The 18,622-nt window shown below is 36.5% G+C and overlaps 1 protein-coding gene across 6 annotated transcripts in view; it reads left to right on the forward strand.

The window, feature by feature from the left end:
• The window catches only part of AKAP7 (A-kinase anchoring protein 7), an 81,066-nt gene that overhangs the window by 12,868 nt on the left and 49,576 nt on the right, over positions 1-18,622 (forward strand). For all 6 annotated transcript variants that reach the window (XR_004591701.3, XM_034418813.3, XM_087887105.1 and 3 more), the window contains exons 5-6: positions 6,540-6,700; positions 17,891-18,000. Coding sequence is in view for 5 of the 6 variants with exons in the window: in XM_034418813.3 (XP_034274704.2) it covers positions 6,540-6,700; positions 17,891-18,000 (271 nt within the window). In the remaining variant the exon portion in view is untranslated. The remainder of the gene's footprint in view (positions 1-6,539; positions 6,701-17,890; positions 18,001-18,622) is intronic.

An 18,622-nucleotide genomic window follows, 5' to 3' on the forward strand; every position in this document is an offset into this window, starting at 1 on the left:
TCTCCACATTTATTACATTCATATATTGGTGCCCAGCTATTTCATTTAGAGTAACCTGGATTTTTTTTGAGAAAAGATGAGTGGGACAAGCACACTGGATGAATTTGTGATTATCTTGGTTGATATCTACTTATCTAGTATCTAGTTGGACAGAACCTATTCTGGTGAGCAAGTAATCTTTTAAAATTTTAATCTGGATTTCTTTTGAGTTTAGAACCAGAAAAAGTGGTTACTGGTCTCAGTAACTTGAATTATGCCAGTTGTGGACTCAGTCCATGTCCTTCCCAGGGCCTTTGGATGGTTAAGTGAGATGTGAGCAAGTTAGAAGCACCTCTCTGGGAAAGGATGTAATGGTCCTTGCTTTTAAGAATTCAGTAATGTGCTTTTGTCTGAAGAGAGCCAGCCCTTTTTAATAATGTTCACTCACTTTCTAACCTTGGTTGAGAAGTGGTGACAAATTAGCTTTGGCCTAAATGAAACAGATTATCCAGATTCTTCACAGTCAAAATTTAGGCCTGATAATAGGACAGAAATGGCATAGGTTACTCTAGTTGATTATCTTGGTCTATTCAAGCTAGATTTTAACTTTCTGGTGAGTATATACTGTACTTAATGTTGATGGCACCACTAAAGTCCACTTACATACTTTTCATACACGGTTGCACTTGGCTGAGGGCCTATGAATTTTGACCAGAAAAAAATAGTTAAACTGTTTTTGGGAACTTTGTGTTCAGCTCTGACTTTTCACAAAGCAGCTAATGGCTTGAGTTTAGCAAAAATAAATCATGTGGTAAATTGGAGGATATAATGAGTCTGTGGCTGAACCTCTCAACATAACTGTGCTAAAAGCCAAAACATTTCCATTTACTTGCTTCCAGTAATTTTAGCTGTGATCTTAAATCCTACAGTTAGCAGATGTTGAATACACTATTGATCTGCAGCAAACTTACTTTTAACACAGCTTTAAGTTAAAATGAAAAAAGTGAAGAAGTTTCACTTCTGACCTAAGCAGTCTCTTAAACATTATATTTTATTTAATGGTTTATTTTAAAAAATCAAGCACTGCTTATAAAGACTTGTTTTGCTGCATCCACTGCCTTTTCTATTCTATTCTTTTCCCTTTCTCCCTTTTCCTGCAATTTCTTTGTCTCCTCATAATTCAATTTATGCTTGTGCACTCATTATTTCTGAATGCTCTTTCAGTGCCAACTTGAAGTTCTGTATTCTCTAGCAGGAGTAGTGAAATATGCAAATGACCACTTAAAAATATTGAATATGGAGTTTCATCCTTCACTAATTAAAAAGAGGGTCCTATGGAAACAGGTTTTCTCCTTCAGTCTGTGTCTCAGCATATCATCAATTACTGAAAGCCAGTGCAGCATCTGAAATACACCATTACTTCTGGAGATAGTTAAGTTCAGTCTGTGGTATATCTGAAAGTGAAAAGGAAACCTACGTTTATGAGTTTATTGTTAAATAAACTCTCTCTCTCCACTTACTGTAAAATTGGCAGCAGAATTCCTTTGCACGTGCTGTGCTAAATATACCACCTAAAAGTGGTATATTTTCCAACACCTTTATATTGGTCAAATATACTTCTAGACTTTTTTCTTCTGTCATTAGATAAAAAGTTCTTCCATTTCTGAATCTGATAGCAGTTCTTCTCTATGCCCCATATTTTTTATTTTGATAGCCATCCAATTTTATAAAATGATCACCATTTTATAAAAGTTTGGATGATGGCCCTAGTCTTCTTTGACACTTACAATCTCAGATGTTTGTATAGCTGTTACTAATATAATTACCATATTTTTCACAGCAGTCATTCAAAGGTTATCTAAACATCTTGCTATCTTTTCATCCAGCGGGAATGTTACAGTATCATCTGGCTAGCTATGTTTTCTGTAATTGATTCATTCCAGGAAAAGTTCAGATGTCCAACCAGCTCATTTTCTGTCTTTTGTTACCCTTATCTGAGAGAAACCTATCTCCTGCAAATGGCTATTTCTTGTGGCCTTGACCTTGTGTTATCTTAACAGTAGCTTCTCCAATAAGTACATTATATATACTGGTACTTCAATTATAATAGGAGTTCAAGATGACAGCTTGCTTGTTTGTTAAGCCTAACATAATGTCACTTGAAATATTGACTTGAGTGCATTTACTTTTGTCTTTTTATCAAGAGATTTATAGATATGGTGATTAAATTTTCTTGGAAAACATAAAAGACAAATCTGAAAAAGAGACTATCTGAAAAGGGTTCATGAGACTTTTTTTTTAAAAAATGGTTTATGTTTATAACTTTCCTTTACAAAGGAAAGTTTGAAACCAAAAAAAAAAAGAGTAAACAATTAAATAAATCTAAGGGATAGCTTTCTGAAAATGGTCACTGCCGAAAAAATAGAAAGAAAATAAAATACTTCAAAAATCCATGTTACCTTTCAGAATCTTCAAAGTACATTCCAAGATTACATAGTGTGGACAAAAGGTAATAGATGCTAGCTGGGTCACCAGCATGATAAGTTTCTGTTGTAATGTGAGATCTAGTTAACTTCAAGCATCAGAATTCTCAGTGAGAAAGAGGATTGCCCCCCCTCCCTCCCCACGCATATAGCAGAACTAGAAGCAGAAGTGAGAATTATTCATGCTTTGCTTTTGTGGTTGCTGTCAGCAAATGAATCAACTATTGCTTAGTTTAGAGGCTGGCAATAGAAGATCTCTGAGACAGTTAAGTTGTAGGATAGCTAAGAACCATTTGCATATACAGGGTAGAAAGTGATTGGGAGAAATTTGGGTGGGTGGCTGAAAGCATAGATAATGTTTAAGAAAGTATAAAGAATAGTATAGTCCTCTGCTAATATATACCTCTTTTTTGGATATCAAGACCAGGCAGTTATTAGTGTTCATGCAACTTGATACTTATTTAGAAATTATAAATCTGGTGTGAGTGAGTTTTGGAGCTTCCACCATTCTTGGTTGGGAGAGCTGTATATAAACCATTCTTTGTTGGTTTCTTCACCATGTAATACTTGTTCACACGTGCAGTCCAGCCAGTTACTCTTATACAGACCCTCCTTATCAGAAAATGGGAAGAAAAACCACTCTGATGTGGTTGGTTCCTATACTTGTGTTGGATTGAAGTAAAGGGCTGCCTTTACTACAGAAACTAACCAACCCCTGCCTCTTTCCTTAGGATGTAGGCAGTGAAAGGCCTTGAGTTTCTTCGTAGAATCTAATATTCAAAACAATCATGTGGAGAAAGTTTCTGTATGTGAACTAAGCCTCGAAACAGTCTTATCTTACTGCGTTCATATTCCAACTTTTTCTAAAAACTCAAATTGGTTATGAGACCCATCCAGAGTCCCTGGTCAAAGAGGGATTAAAATTGGGTCTTTGTAGTTCAAATCCAAGAGCTTATCCGTTATCCAGGTTTACTGCTTCCTGTTTTGTTTTCTTGTTCTTTTTCCTATGAAATCCATGATTTTACAACAGTAATTTTAAAGCTGTGTTCTAGAAAACAAGTTATTATTTTGCTGCCCTTCTCAATGAATTGGAGTGAGCATGTTTCCTTGAAAACCAGTTCCTAGCTGTTAATTCTTCCCTGTACTGTAGTTGCTGTGGGAGATTATTAATGTATTTATAGGCACAGTTATACATTGAAATAATATGGCTTGAAAAGTATGACATATGTGATCTCCAGGACATGTCATGGGAGCCTCTACAATTCACATCAATATTGTAGCAGAGCCCTTCAGAGTTCACAGTAGACAATAAGGAATGGAAAGAGAAAGCTAGAAAATGATTCATTTAAAGGAAATGATTGTCAGAACATATATATGCCTTATTTGTGTTGATTGTGTTCCATGTTACTATCCCGAGCCATGGATTTAGTAGCTATCTTGGTAATTATTAAAGGAACTAATTGTATATCTTACCATTTTCTTTGCTTAAGGCATACTTTGAGTCAAAATGCATTTTTACAGTACAAAGTATGAAAGGAGAGATGCTTGCTTAAAAGGTAGTTACTGCCACCTAGTGATAGTTATGTGAATACAATGGCAACAATAACAACAACAAAGGTTTTAAAGACCTTAATAGGCTTAATAAGGCTGAAATCTTAATGATGCCTACTGGCAGGAAATCCCATTAATTATTTTTTAAGCTGTATTGTGTTTTAATCTTATCCTTTTCTCACCAGAATAATACTGAATTATAAGATTTCAAAAACCAGGGTCCTGACCCAAGCTTAACCATATCATTTTGTAATTTGCTCTGTATCCAATTCTCCCAAATCCTAGTTTGATACTTTTATTTCATTCATAACACTGAAAGAACAAGAATTAAAAAAAAAAACCAGTGCAAGACAGATGAGTTAAATTTTATTATTTTTTTCTATGGCAAAAATTGTTCTAGAAATATTGCATTAGGCAACTTGATCTGAAACCGTACTAGGGAAAAGACATTTTCCTGTTTTGTGTGTTAGAAAAAATGTGCACAATATGTGCAAAGATTGCCAAGATGGGCAACAAGGCAAGGCTGAAATATCACTGATGTCTTCCTTGCCTTCAGTCAAATTGCAAGCCTACAAGAAAGCATTGTGGCTTTCTCTGGATTTATCTATATACTGCTAAAACTGTTGTATCTGTAAACTGGGCAAAACAGTGTATTGTAGTGCAAAAGTTTTTCAGCCAAGGTTTCTCAAACGGGCTAACTTAAAGAATGAGTCTAAAATCCAGGATCCATGACTCCTGTGGAACTGAGATTTCACAGAACATTTTATGACATAAAAATGATCAGAAAGCATTTCATGTCACAATATACAATGTCATAAAACATTTCCTGTGATCAGCTCCTGATATTTGACAGTTTAACATGGGCTCCTTTGAAGGCGGATGCATCTTTTTAAATCTTAGAAGAACTTTTCACACATATTAGAAGCTCTGCCATTATTATTTATTTATTTATTTATTTAATTTTTATACTGCCCTTCTCCCGAAGGACTCAGGGTGGTGAACAGTCAGAATAACATACATATAATGTGAAATAAAAACAATTTAAAATAATTAAATCAATTTGGCTCATCAGTTAAAATCATCAGCATAGAATTTAGACAATTTGAAAATTTATGCCAGCCCAGCTTGGTGAAACAGAAAGGTCTTTAGTGCACGACAGAAAGTACAGAGATCTGGGATCATTCGTATCCCTGGGGGTATCCTGTTCCAAAGGGTGGTGCCCCCACAGAGAAGGCTCTCCCCCTGGGAACCACCAGTCGACATTGCTTTATTGATGGCACCCTGAAGAGGCCCACTCTGTGGGAGCGTACTGGTTGGTGGGAGGTTATCGGTTGCAGAAGGTGATCTCGTAGGTACCCAGGTCCTAAGCCATGGAGCACTTTAAAGGTAAGAACCAACACCTTGAAGCGCACTCGGAAGACCACCGGAAGCCAGTGCAGCTCGCGTAGGAGAGGTGTTACATGTGAGCGCCATGTCGCTCCCGTAATCACAATGTTTAAAGCATTGAGGACTCTGGTAAGGAAATATCTCTGAAATATCTCTGGGCTTTTACTTCAGTTCTGGCACCGCTGCTGCCAAGGAGTGGCAGCACATCAATCCCCACACCACTGCCTGCCACCACAACGCAAAGCCCCTGCTGCCCTGTGCTCTGCAGGCCCTGCTGCTCCCCGGCTGACCTTTGCTATCTTCTCCTGCTGACAAGGCATACCTGGCCTAGCCCTACGAGAGGGAGCTGTTGGTTACCCCAGGCCTTCCTAAGGCCACTCACACAATTCTCCAAATAGCATGCATCATTCTTGTGTTGCTTTGAGAGGCTTCTGAGGCCTTCTGAAACCTCGTGAGAAGGCTGCACCCATCATTCTCCAAATAATGCATGCTGGTTCTTGCAATGCTTCAGAAAACCTTCCAAAAGCTTCTGAGATCTTCCAAAGCATCATGAGAATGTTGAAAGCTATTTGGACAATGACAATCCTTTTTTTTTAAAGCGATGCAAGTGGCCTCATGAAGAAGGAAGGCCTGGTGTGGCCAGCAGCTGCCTTGAGTAGGGCCAGGCTTTGCATTCCTTGTCAGCAGTGGGAGGAAGACAGCACAGGTCAACTACGCACAATAGGCTTGAGAGTGAGGCAGCCGGTGAGATTGCTAAAGGCCCAAGTCTCTATTTCAGCCTCAGCATTTCTGCCACCACCGAGGTGTGTCAGTGTGCAAAGTGGCCAAAAAAGGCAGAAATGGGGGTGGGGTAGGCAAGGGAGGAATTGAAGCATCCTGCAATCCTAACTTTTTGTGAGCTGCAAAGCACTCAAATTCTGATCATGTGACCATGGGGGCACTGAGATGGCAATAACTCTGGGAACTGGCTATAAGTATTGTTCATTGAGTGCTGCTATGACTTTGGTCACAGAACCAATGACCAGTAAGCCAGAACTACCTGTAGCAAATCAATGTAGTGATTGTAGTATTAAGTCAGATAGATAGATGATAGATTGATAGATTAATATATATATATATATATTATTTTCTTTCTGATAGTGGTGTTGGTGCTTTCTTGGAGAGTGGAGGTTTAATTGAAGAATTACTGCAAGGAAAGCCTTTGAATTTATCTTTTCAAGGTACTGATCACTTCAGAAATCAAATTGGATTTGTAAAGTTGACTGAGGGTGATAACACAACCACGCTTTTAAAGATAGCAGGTAAATCTTTTTTTTAATATTATTACAAAGTAGCCTAATTTTTTTTCAAACAATGTTCTTTAGATGTAGCTGCTACATTAGTCCTTGAGCAAGCTTGATCCATTTGTGAATCTGGAATTAAAGAGAACACAAAATAATAGCTGTAGAAATGGAGATAATATCACTATACTATCACTCCTATAGAATGATTGGCAACTACATGATCATTCACCAATTCAAGAAGGATTAGATGCCCAATCTTGATTCAGATATAATCTGAAGCTTGAGATTGCAGGATATGAGAACAAGCTGAGATACACTTTGGGCACCTACAATCCTTTCTTATTATTTTTATTTCATGCCTACAAAAATGAAACCTAATCACAGTTTTCTGTGATGTCTGTAATTGAGGGGCTCATACTGTTGAGGCTAGACGTAGTCTAAAAACACAGTTTGATTTTGGGTTGGGTTTTGTTTTGGGTTTTTTTGTAACATTGCTTTTAAGCAGCTATAGATCCCCACTTTTCCACATTGTGGAAATAATTAGTTTACACAGCTATGGAACAAGTTGCAGACATTAACATGTGATTTACTAAAAATTTTTTTATAAGTGGAAACTATTATTTTTATTACATCAGAAACTGAGATAACAGTAAATGAAAGATTATCATTAATATACTGCAGTGATAGACCACTTGCATGTAATGCACAACTGTGTATCCATCGTCCAGTTATGAAGAGAGCAACAATCATCATCTACAATCACAGAGCTAGAGGTTTCCATAGGCAGAGACTCAAATTCATTGGTAATCTAAGCATCTAGAAACCAACCTCCATATTAAGGAAAAAGCCACAGAAGAATAAGATCTGCTATTGCTGTCACATCCGTGAGATCGTGTTTGAAGGTTACAAAGCCAAGGGTTCTACATGAGATTGGCTGGACTGCACTGAGCAATAAGGCATCCTATGTAGATAATGCTTCAAACACAGAACTCTGCCATAATCACTAGCTTTCCCATTGTAAGTGATTCTCAACCCATTTTAAAACCACCCTGTGATTGCTATACTTTGTCCTCTCCATTTCCAGATCTAAACCACTTTTAGTTTAATGTCTGTATGCTTGTGGGTGTAGAATTTAAAAAGAGCAACTTCTGAGCTGGACTATGTCTGAGGCCACAGAAGGAACAGCCAAAAAGGACTCGCCCTGTATGCTTCAAATCTGCAAATTGCTAAGTGTTCCCTCCCAGAGCTTTCAGGGCTCCTGAGATTTTTTTTAAGAAATCCTTTCCTTTTCCTTCACCAAAAGAGGAGTAATTAAGTTCCTGGGCATCCTTGCATAAATGTGTTTGTACATTGTGCAGACACATGTACTGCACTTACATAGTCTGCATGTGCACATTTATCAGTTGGATTGTAAAACATTCTTCCTTAAGATCTAATTCATTTTGAAAGTATTAAAAATGTACAGAGAAGCCTAAAAAATCTTACTCCATAGCTCTACAGCTCTACAGGATCCTTCAAGATGAAATGTGTATTTCCTGAGAGCAGCCCCTGAGAGCATTGCATGGCTAAGATCTTCAAGCCAGCAATACTCATAAGAGCTTTTTTCCTGTTGGATTGTGTGAAATATGAACTGGGAGGTGAGGGGCAGTCACAGGAGTATCCTTAGTGAAAAAAGCACAGCAAAACATGGACTCCTACAAGTTTCGTCAGTTGCTTAAGTGTAAAGAAAACAGTTATTACTTCAAGTGTATCAAGGAAGTAGAATTCTTAGCTTAAACATCAGTGGAGGTTTGTAGTTGGTATCTTATGACGGTGGGGGATGTGTTCTGTAGGATTTATTTCATGTTCTACATACATGTTGATATTTGTGAGAGGGTGTAAAATTCATGAAGGTAGGAATGGGAAAGGAAGGTTCAATGGAGAAAGTAGTGTCAATGATACTGTGTTTCCACGGTATATAAGACCCTGTCTTATATTTTTTTGAACCCTGAAATAAGTGCTTGGCCTTATTGCATGCACTCAAAAGCCCGATTGGGCTTATTATCAGGGGATGTCTTATTTTGGGGGAAATGGGGGTATGATTTTGTTTGATCTTCATCCTTTGGTGATGGCAATACTGCTTTTAGGCCAATATCTTAGAAAGTTTGATTGCAATTACAATTTTGGTTGGCCGCTGAATACAGCACTTTGACTAAATAACACAGATTTATGGAGGAAGAAATTATCTCTGGCAAGTGGTCAGGATGGCTACAAACAATTTTCAGAATGAGATGTAACCTGTTATCATGTATCACTTGCTAAGAAAAGCAGGGAGAAAGTAAAGCCTATATGCATTTCTTGGGAATTGCCCCATAATTTTTGCTAGGTATATGAGAAATGAGAGATTGTAGGCATTAGATCCAATTGAATGGAACTTAAAATGGGAGCAGTACAAAACGTGGTATTAAAAAACAGAAACCATCTGATAAAGCAAAGTGTTGGAAAAATAAATTAACAAAAAGATCTCAGTGTTGGAGTAAAGCCTGGAGTTTGACATTGTCCTTTTAGACTAGACTGTTCCCCAAATTCCAGTCATTTCTTGAAAAGTTTTCCTTTAAGACATTATTAGATGCAATGAATGTTCTTTTGTGCTTGAAGGAATGTGAAGTCGTACCATGCCTGAATATTGCGTGACTCACATTAGGAGAATTTTTCAAAGTTGCAAAGGCCACAGCCATCTTGATTATGTTTTGCATAGCTCAATTTAAGATTCACAGGCGTTCTATGTATTTCTCTAATTTCCAAATGATTAGTATGAAACTGGAGGATGGAGATGGGGGCAGTTTTAGTAGCATTGAAAACATTCTCAGGGAGAATGAGATAAACATGTTGTTCCACTCATGGAAAATAAAATACACATCCTTTGAAATAAATCAGGACTTATTAGAAAGGGAGCATTTTTCCAAGTTGGACCTTGGTAGCCAAAAAAAAAAGTATTTCCAGTTTTAACTCAAAAGATTCTACCCTAGTATTGTATACTGCAATACTTAAGCATTATTAAATTTTGTAGCATTATATCTCTTCGATATGACAGCCAATTTGATATGGATAAGATACAAAGTTATAAAATTGGGGATTATGTGTTCAACTCCCATTTTAGGCATAAAAGCTTGTTGGGTAACTTTGGACCAGACACTCTCCCTCAACTCTAGGAAGAAGACATTGGCAAACCACTTCCAAAATTTTGCCAAGAAAATGTTCCAAGCAGTTGTCAGGTGTCAATGACTTGAAAGCACAAACAACAAGAGCAACCTTGTATTTTAATTTTAAATCTCTAAACAAAATGTTTCTAGCAGCAATAACTAATAACCAATTATGAGAAAAACACAATAATAAATACCAAACACTCTAATGGCCCTTTGTTCTACCCAGTTATATATATGACGTCATGAAATATCTCATGCTGTGCAACATTTTTCCTGACAACTGTATTTCTAGAAATTCACACAGTTAAAAAGTAGGTTCAAGATCTCTGTTATTATTAATTTTTTTGAAATGGCTTAGCCAAATGAAAATCTGATTAATTTATATGACATTGTCTGGTGATTTGAAACTGGGTGCATGCAAAAAAACCAATTAAACATCACACAGCTGAACATATTCTGCATGGAGAAGTGGGAAAGAAATCTTTCCAGTCATTATCAAACATTGATAGACACTGATAATAAATGCTTACTTGAGTTTGCTTTTGCCAAAGGAGCCAAGGAGCTTTTTCCACAAAAGGAAATTCATGTTAATTTTTTAAAATAAATGATTGCAAAGTCCATTTTTCATAGTTTTTTGCTTCAATTACATCACTTTATTTTCACATACTTCTCGAATGAAAATGAGATATTGATATGTCTGCAAATGTTAAAAAATTCAAAAAAAAAACTATACATGGGGTTACTTTTTTACATTATTGTAAATATTTCTTGTTTCAGAACATTATGTGGATTAATCAAAAATAATAATAAAATTGAGCTTGATGATGAACCTGGAGCAAACTATGGCAGATTATGAAATCTACATTTTTATAGAGAAACCTGTTAAAAAATGGCAAACAGTTCTAAGAAAATACCTGTTCTGACCCAGCCGTAGCAAGTAATGATAAGCCATGTACTCACAAGTAAAAACAAATCCTTTTTCAAACACGGTAGGAACAGTCTTTTATTCATGTGGATAAACAAAAATCAAACGTAATTAGTCCCATCAGACCTGGTCAAGAAATCCGAATTGCTTGCTATATCCTAAAAGCGAAGATTATCTGTGACAACCGGCCACTCCCAAAACCCTACTATTTATTTCCCATCCAGGGTGGGGCTGGCTAGCATCCACGTCGGCTTTTCCTTGAGAGCCAGCTTTTTGTTTTCCTTTGCTCTCCTCTCCTTTCCTCTCTGCGCATATGCACATCTGGGATGGGTCCCATCTGTGCCTCCTCTTCACTCAGCTTAGGCCCCGAAGACAGCTGCTTCTCCACATGGGGGAGGATGGAAGGCCCTGTCTCTGCCTCTGATGCTGTTTCCTTATCAGAGCCTTTCAAAGGCTCCAAAGCTGGCCCAGGGTCTCCCTCCACCTCCTCCTCGTCTGACTCTGCAGCTAGCTCTGCTGGCAGTCGACGAGCCACAACAATACCTTAGATTTTCTTTCAGGATCTTTCCCCATAGATCGGAATGATTAGTGAGCTCTAGAGGAATAATTTCACTATGATTAAAACTTGAACTGTCTGCCACATTATTGCTCCTTTTTTGTTCTCTTATTTTTATTATTTTCCTCAGGAACAAATGTAACTGTTTTGGGAAATGCATTTCCAATATTTGTATAGACTTTTGAATTTCAAAAGTCATTTACTAAGTTTTAGAGCTATTTTTTAATTTGTGGCACAGCCAGCAGCCTCACTCCTCTCACTCTTCTGCACTGCGTGAGGATGCTCATGGTTTATCTCAGGGTGTCCAAGGAGGAAAGTGTCAAAGCAGAAAGGAGAAGAAGAAAGGACCATCTGCAAGGAGATTCCAAGAAAATTAATGGCCCAGCCATTGTCCATATAATAATATATCTTATTATACATAATCTGTTTTCGTCTATTTGTTATCTTTTGTAAGCAAAAGAAACATTGTCAACATGGTGACATCATGTCATGTGTTTTCTTTACTAGATATTTTCACAGACAGCCCCCCCCCCACACATTTTATTGCTTCTCTTAGTACAACACTCTGTATTGTGTTTGTCTAATTCCAATGTACTGTTATGGCAAATATATTATTTTAACTGTTAGGATTATTGTTTCATTTTTGTAAAAAAGAGTTATTAGATTATTGTTTATTACTGCACCAAAACCGTTTAGCGGTATAACAATATAAGGAAATGACAGGAAATGAGAGCAGTTAAGGTCAGCCAACAAACAGATTATATGAATTTAATTAGATACTAATCGTGCTGGCGTTGTTCAGGTTGCTAATAACATCTAGCTTTTTCAGAGAAACTTGTGTAAATTTTGGCAGTGAGTCCAATCAAATCATTTTGAAGTAAAAGTTCACACACAAAGCAGGCCTTCAGCATATATACATATTGTATACACTGTATCTATTGTGCATCAGTTTTGAGTATCATACTATACACAAAATAAGTCTAATTTTTTTATTTGTTCTTAATGTGTTTCTAAATACATTTACTTAACAGGCTTTCTTTTTCCTGCTATGCCTATCATATTTTTTGTGGGTTAGATGCTGATTGTCTAAGAACAAATATCTCAGTAGCTGTTAATTGAACCAGGGGTTTTACTGTAAAAAAATAATCAGTAAATAAATGAACAACCTCGGTGCTTAGAAAAAACAGTGAAACAAAATGGAATGGAATGAATCCCTTGGGATTCTAAATGCTGCTTCACAAAGAAATAGCTTTCTGGTCACAGTGCAGAAATGTACACTTTAAAACTTACACAAACGGTAAAGTATGATAATAGAAATCACCTAGGTTTTGTGCTGTTAATATAGAAAAAGTAATTTTATCCTAGATTGTTATTAATTAGAATAAATAATTGGACAGATACTGTGGTTCCTTAAACAGTGAATTTGTCAAATTTCAACAGTGTCAAATGGGACTAAGTTTAGAGGGCAGCTTGACGAGTCTAGAAACCCTGTGAGAAAAATAGGCTAAATAGTCCCCCATCCTTTATCAGTTCCTCATAGGGCTTTCTTTCCAGACTTAAAAAGCACACGTGCACACATACACACTTGTTAATAGTGCTGCATTTTCTGCTATTAATTAGGCGCTCTCACACACAAACACACAACACACATTTTAATAAACTTTCTCAAGATCAGCCATGGTCAGTGAAGTGCTGCCACCTGCTGTTACACAGCTATGACATTTGGTGCATTAGCATCTCAACACCTATAAGTGAAGCTTTTAAAAAAAATCTCACATGCATCTTACAAAAAAAGGGAAGGTAAAGGAAGAGTAATTGGAAATACATTTTCATACTGTTAGGCTGTGAAAAAGCATTTCTCTCAAACAATGACTTTTCTTTCCTTACCTATTTTGTGCTGACGGCACACAAACTAACAATTGAAAAACTTATGTCTTGAAACTGTGTGGGTCTTTATTGACAATGTTAGCAGCACTTACTCTGGCTCTTTGTAGCATGAAATGGGACTCCTATTTCATAAAAGCCTACATTTACTACAAGCGTTACCAAGCAATCAGGAAAGGAGGAGGGGAATGCATTAGAGGGTACAATAAGTCTTTATTTAAATATAGCTATTAGACACTGTCGTTCCAAAATATTTGTGCCATTCAAAATTCAAGTAGTGGAAAAGTTCCACTTGGTTAGTAGATGTGGTTAATAGCAATATCAGAATAAACTTAGTAGTCCAAGATCCTTTTGAATCCCAAATTAAACCCCAAATTTCTGCAAAGTAAATCATTATCTCTCAGCTGTTTGCCTATGTTTTTAACTTGAGGCAATCATCCTAAAATTTTGCAGATTTCCAGAGAACTCAAAACAAATTAATCATTATATTAAGTGGGTAAGGAATCTTTTCCCCCCCCCAAGCTACATTTTCCTAGAATGACTGAGATTGAAACAGGCAAGAGGTAGAGCTAGAAGTAAAATAGGGTGCAAATAATATTGAAGCAAATTTTGTATAGCGCTACAACGTCAAGAGCCTTGGTGGTGCAGCGGACTAAGTGCTGTTATGTAGCACTTAGCAGCCAGCTGCCTGCAATTAGTGCAAGTTCAAATCTCACCAGGCTCAAGATTGACTCAGCCTTCCATCCTTCCGAGGTAGGTAAATTGAGGATCCGGATTGTGGGGGCAATAAACTGACTTTGTAGAAACACCGCTTATGGGGGGCCAAAAGCCCTAATAAGCAGGTATATACAAAAGAATGAAGGCTATTGCTATAAGTGCATTGTAAGCCGCCCTGAGTCTTCGGAGAAGGGCGGCATATAAATTGAACTAATAAATAAATAAATAAATTTCTGCCATATTTGTGGGACTATAATTGGTAACTATAGTTCTGGTGTCATTTCTGGTGTCATTTTGCCTTTCAGCATAAATCTTAAGTTTTTTGACAGAAAATACAGGTAGTCTTCATTTTGCAACCGCCTCATCTAGCAACTGGTTGTTAGAAAATGTAACTTCGCAACTAATTGTCACATTTACAACTTTCACAGTATCTGCACAAATAACAGTAGCAATAGCACTTAGATTTATATACTGCTTTACAGCGCTTTACAGCCCTCTCTAAGCAATTTACACAGCATATTGCTCCCAACAATTAGGGTCCTCATTTTACCCACCTCAGAAGGATGGAAGGATGAGTCAATCTTGAGCCTGGTGAAATTTGCACTGCCAAATTGTAGTCAGCCAGCAGTCAGCAGAAGTAGCTTGCAGTACTGCACTCTCACCACAGTGCCACCATGGCTCAAACAAAGGAAAGGAAAACAAAGGAAAGCCAAAGTAAGATTATAAATAGAATTGTGGTTTCACCTAGTGATCATTTACTTAAGAACCAGGTTGCTGGTCTCAGCTGTGGAACTAAACCAGGACTACCTATAGATTATTTGAAGATCTGTTGCAGATTTATATTTCTGATTCTAGAAATGTTTAAAAACTGGAACAATAGGGACAAAAAATAGTTTTTTTTCTTATCCGTGGTGGCGTAATGGTTAAAGTGCATTATTACAGGCTAATTCTGCCAACTGCCAGCAGTTTGATCCTGACCAACTCAAAGTCAACTCAACCTTCCATCTTTTCAACATTGGTAAAATGAGGACACAAATTGTTTGGGGCAATATGCTAATTCTGTAAACTGCTTAGAAAGGGCTATGAAGCGGTATATAAGTCTAAGTGCTATTACTATTGCTGTTAAATATGTCTATAAGTAAATATTTAGCTGAATGAAGAAATGGGCTTGTGAAGACAGAATAGATAGAACTCAGTTCTGGGCATTTACAATTAGAATCTCTGAACAGGCCTACTAAAGTTTCTAGTTCAAAGAGAAAAAATCAGAGGACATGTCTGTGAAAGGTTACTGAGGCATGAAATCTGAATCCAGCTGTGTTAACAACTGTAAATATCACAGGTTTCTTTGCATGAAAATAAAGAAAAGGAAATTAAAATGGGAAATAAATGTCAGAGGGAGATACTGAGAAATTCCAATAAACCATTGATATTAACATTTAAAGTTTAATATAAGACTTTGATCAGATAACTGTAGCCTATTTTAAAAATTCAAAGAGAACAGTTTTCTGATCCATGACCATATTATATTAACAAAGGAGAATTAAAAACTGATATCCCAACTGTTCAATGAAGAAGGTGAACAAAAAAATGCACTTACCTAGTTCCTATTTTGGTCCAATTTTCTTCAACAAAAATCAATGTGTTCCACAGCAAAATGTGAAGGACAGGATGAATGTACTGAAAGAACCATGTTAAGGAAAACCTATTTCAGCATCCAGAACCAGATTAATTGCATTTTAGAGTATTGAAAGAATTAGCTAATAGTCTTGATGAAACCTTGTGTATTAGATTTTGAGGCACTCTGGAGATCATCAATGAAGGAGGGCAAATATTCCTATCTTCCAAAATTGGGGGGGGGGGAGGAGAGAGAAATCCAAGAAACTAGCAGTCAGCATCATAGCAATACCTATGGAAATTCTGTAGCAGCTTTAAAAAGATTGATCTGTTAGTATCTTCAAAACAATTTACAATTGCTGGATATCAGCATGCATTTGTCAAGAACAAATTTGGCCAGACTAATTTTGTCATTATGTCATAAAAATAGTTTTGCTGCAGTAACTTACTTCATATATTATGGGATTACTGTAGACAAACGATAACTGCAGAAAAGCATTTGACAAAAGACTCCATAGCATATTGATTAAAAAGCTATTAGGTGTGGGCTGGATGGCATGATCATTAGGTGGATTTATAATTGGCTTGAAAATCATAGTCATCAGGTTCTTGTCAGTGGTTCCTCATCAAATTGGAGAGAGAATACTGCTTGGTTCAATCTTCTATTTTTCAGGGTTTTAATTAATGATTTGGGCACAGTGGTGGAGGAATGCTTATCAGTTTGCAGATGATAGAAAATTGGATGTGATAGCTAATATACCAGAAGGCAGAAATGAAATTTAAATCAAACATACAGAGTGAAAATTAAAAGTGACAAGTGCAAAGTTCTTCGGTAATAAAAATCAAAGGTACAGCTATAGAATACAGGAGCCTGGTGGTGCAGTGGACTAAACTACTGTTAAAGTAGTATTTAGCTGCCAGCTGCCTGCAATTACTGCGAGTTCAATTCTCACCAGGCTCAAGGTTGACTCAGCCTTCCATCCTTCTGAGGTAGGTAAAATGAGGACCCGGTTTGTGGGGGCAATAAGCTGACTTTGTATAAAATAGAACACCGCTTAGGGGGGGCCAAAAGCCCTACTAAGCAGGTATATACAAAAGTATGAAGGCTATTGCTTAAAAGCATTGTAAGCCGCCCTGAGTCTCCGGAGAAGGGCGGCATATAAATCAAACTAATAAAATAAAATATAAATCAAACTAATAATAAATATTTAATTTGGTATTAGTACTTTTGAAAATGATATTACAGCAGTAAGTGATTGCAGGATGAATATAAACCAACTGATGTAAGATGACAAACACACTTTTTATATCACATCAATAAAAGTATAATTTCTACATGATAAGTAATAACCATTCTACTTGGTCAAATCCCATCTTGAGTGTTGTGTTCAATTCTGGGCACATATTTCAAGACAGATTGAGGAAAACTGAAAAGATTCAGAAAATAATGACCATGGAGCTAGAAAAGAACTCCTGTGAAGAGACATTGGAGAAACAGAGCCTTGACAAAAGATGACTGATACTTGAAGGGATGATATATAGAAGAGCAACCCCTGTTCTCTGTAGAGTGCAAGATTCAGAATAACAGGTTTAAGTAACAGGAAGGCAGAATCCAGTTCAATAGGAAAACAACAACAACACCAAGAGCACCTTGAAGGTAGTTGGCCCCCATTAATGTCTTCAAGTGGAGGCGAGACGGCCATATGTTCAGAATGCTTTGATTTAGATTCCTGCACTGAGCAGGATGTGGACTTGGTGGACTTTCCAGCTCTGTGGTTCTACAATTCCCTCTTCTTTTAAATCTGTTATTATGATTAAAAAAAAAGTTTAAACTCTTGACATCTGTCTAAAATTTTTAAAAAATACATTGCAGTAGACTAAAAATAGTTCTGCTGCCTGAACATAGTTTTGTAAAAGTCACAATAGCTTTTGCTTTACTACTGACTTTCTAAATACATTTACGTTTCATACACAACGTGATTTAGCATTAACATGCCTGAAGCAAATGTGAGCTGACAGTTTGCTTTCACACATCCCAGTAATAGCAAAATTAAGTGTGAGAGCGATATCAGAATAAGGCAATCCTTGTGTATCACTATACAGCCATGTTGGAGATAGGATTCCTGCTTTCTCCAATAAATAATCTGCACTAATCTGCAATAATAATTATATGCAATTAATGTTACATGTGTAAAATTATATGGGTTAATTGTAGCAAATTTAGAAATAAAGTGTTTTTTCTTTTCAGTGGATTCTTCTTTTTTCATGAAACAGATATTTCTCATTCTCTGATTTACCTCTAAGTACTTCTATTTTTTTAAACCTAGAAATTGTGAAGAAGATGTTTCAAGAAAAAGGTATCGTCATAGATGACAAAGTTTTAAAGCCTCACTTGACCTTCATGAAGTTGTCAAAATCCCCAAAACTACAAAAGCAGGTGAAGTAATCACAATAGGGCTGAGGGGCAGTTTGCATTGTAAAGGTTTAGATTGTCCACAAATTATTTTTATATGATTTTACATTTAAATATAGCCGAGTGACAGTAAATCAGTATTAAGTCTGTTATCAGGAAATCCTATATACATTATTTCAAAGTTCGAATCTAATCCAACAGACAGCATAATTATATATCTGAGATTATTTTAAAAAATGTACAAAAACTATTAACTTCAGCTTGTACAGCTCTCTTAAATAAAGAAAAGAAAGATTAAGGAAGAGGGCATTTTTACAAATTCTGTTTTCCTCTGAAGTTTTCATGCTTTTTTAATAGTAATTCCCAACTCATAAGTTTTTTTTTTATGACTATAAGGACGTACTGGGGCCAAGCACTTATCTGGGCTGTAATAAATAGTACTTCTGTATTGACCTTTGCCTTGATGTAATGATTCATTGCACATATTTTATAATGGAGCATCTGGGAAATAATATGTAAATTGCCCTGGTTTATAAGATATTAGAATGATATATACACATTCTTACATAAATGTAGTTTCTGTTTGCATTAATTTTAATTTGAGTTAAAAATCAAACAATATTGGTAGTATAACCTTTTGCCTGTC

This window comes from Pantherophis guttatus, chromosome 1 (assembly GCF_059756535.1).
Source record: "Pantherophis guttatus breed Tessera chromosome 1, ASM5975653v1, whole genome shotgun sequence".
NCBI lineage: Eukaryota > Metazoa > Chordata > Lepidosauria > Squamata > Colubridae > Pantherophis > Pantherophis guttatus.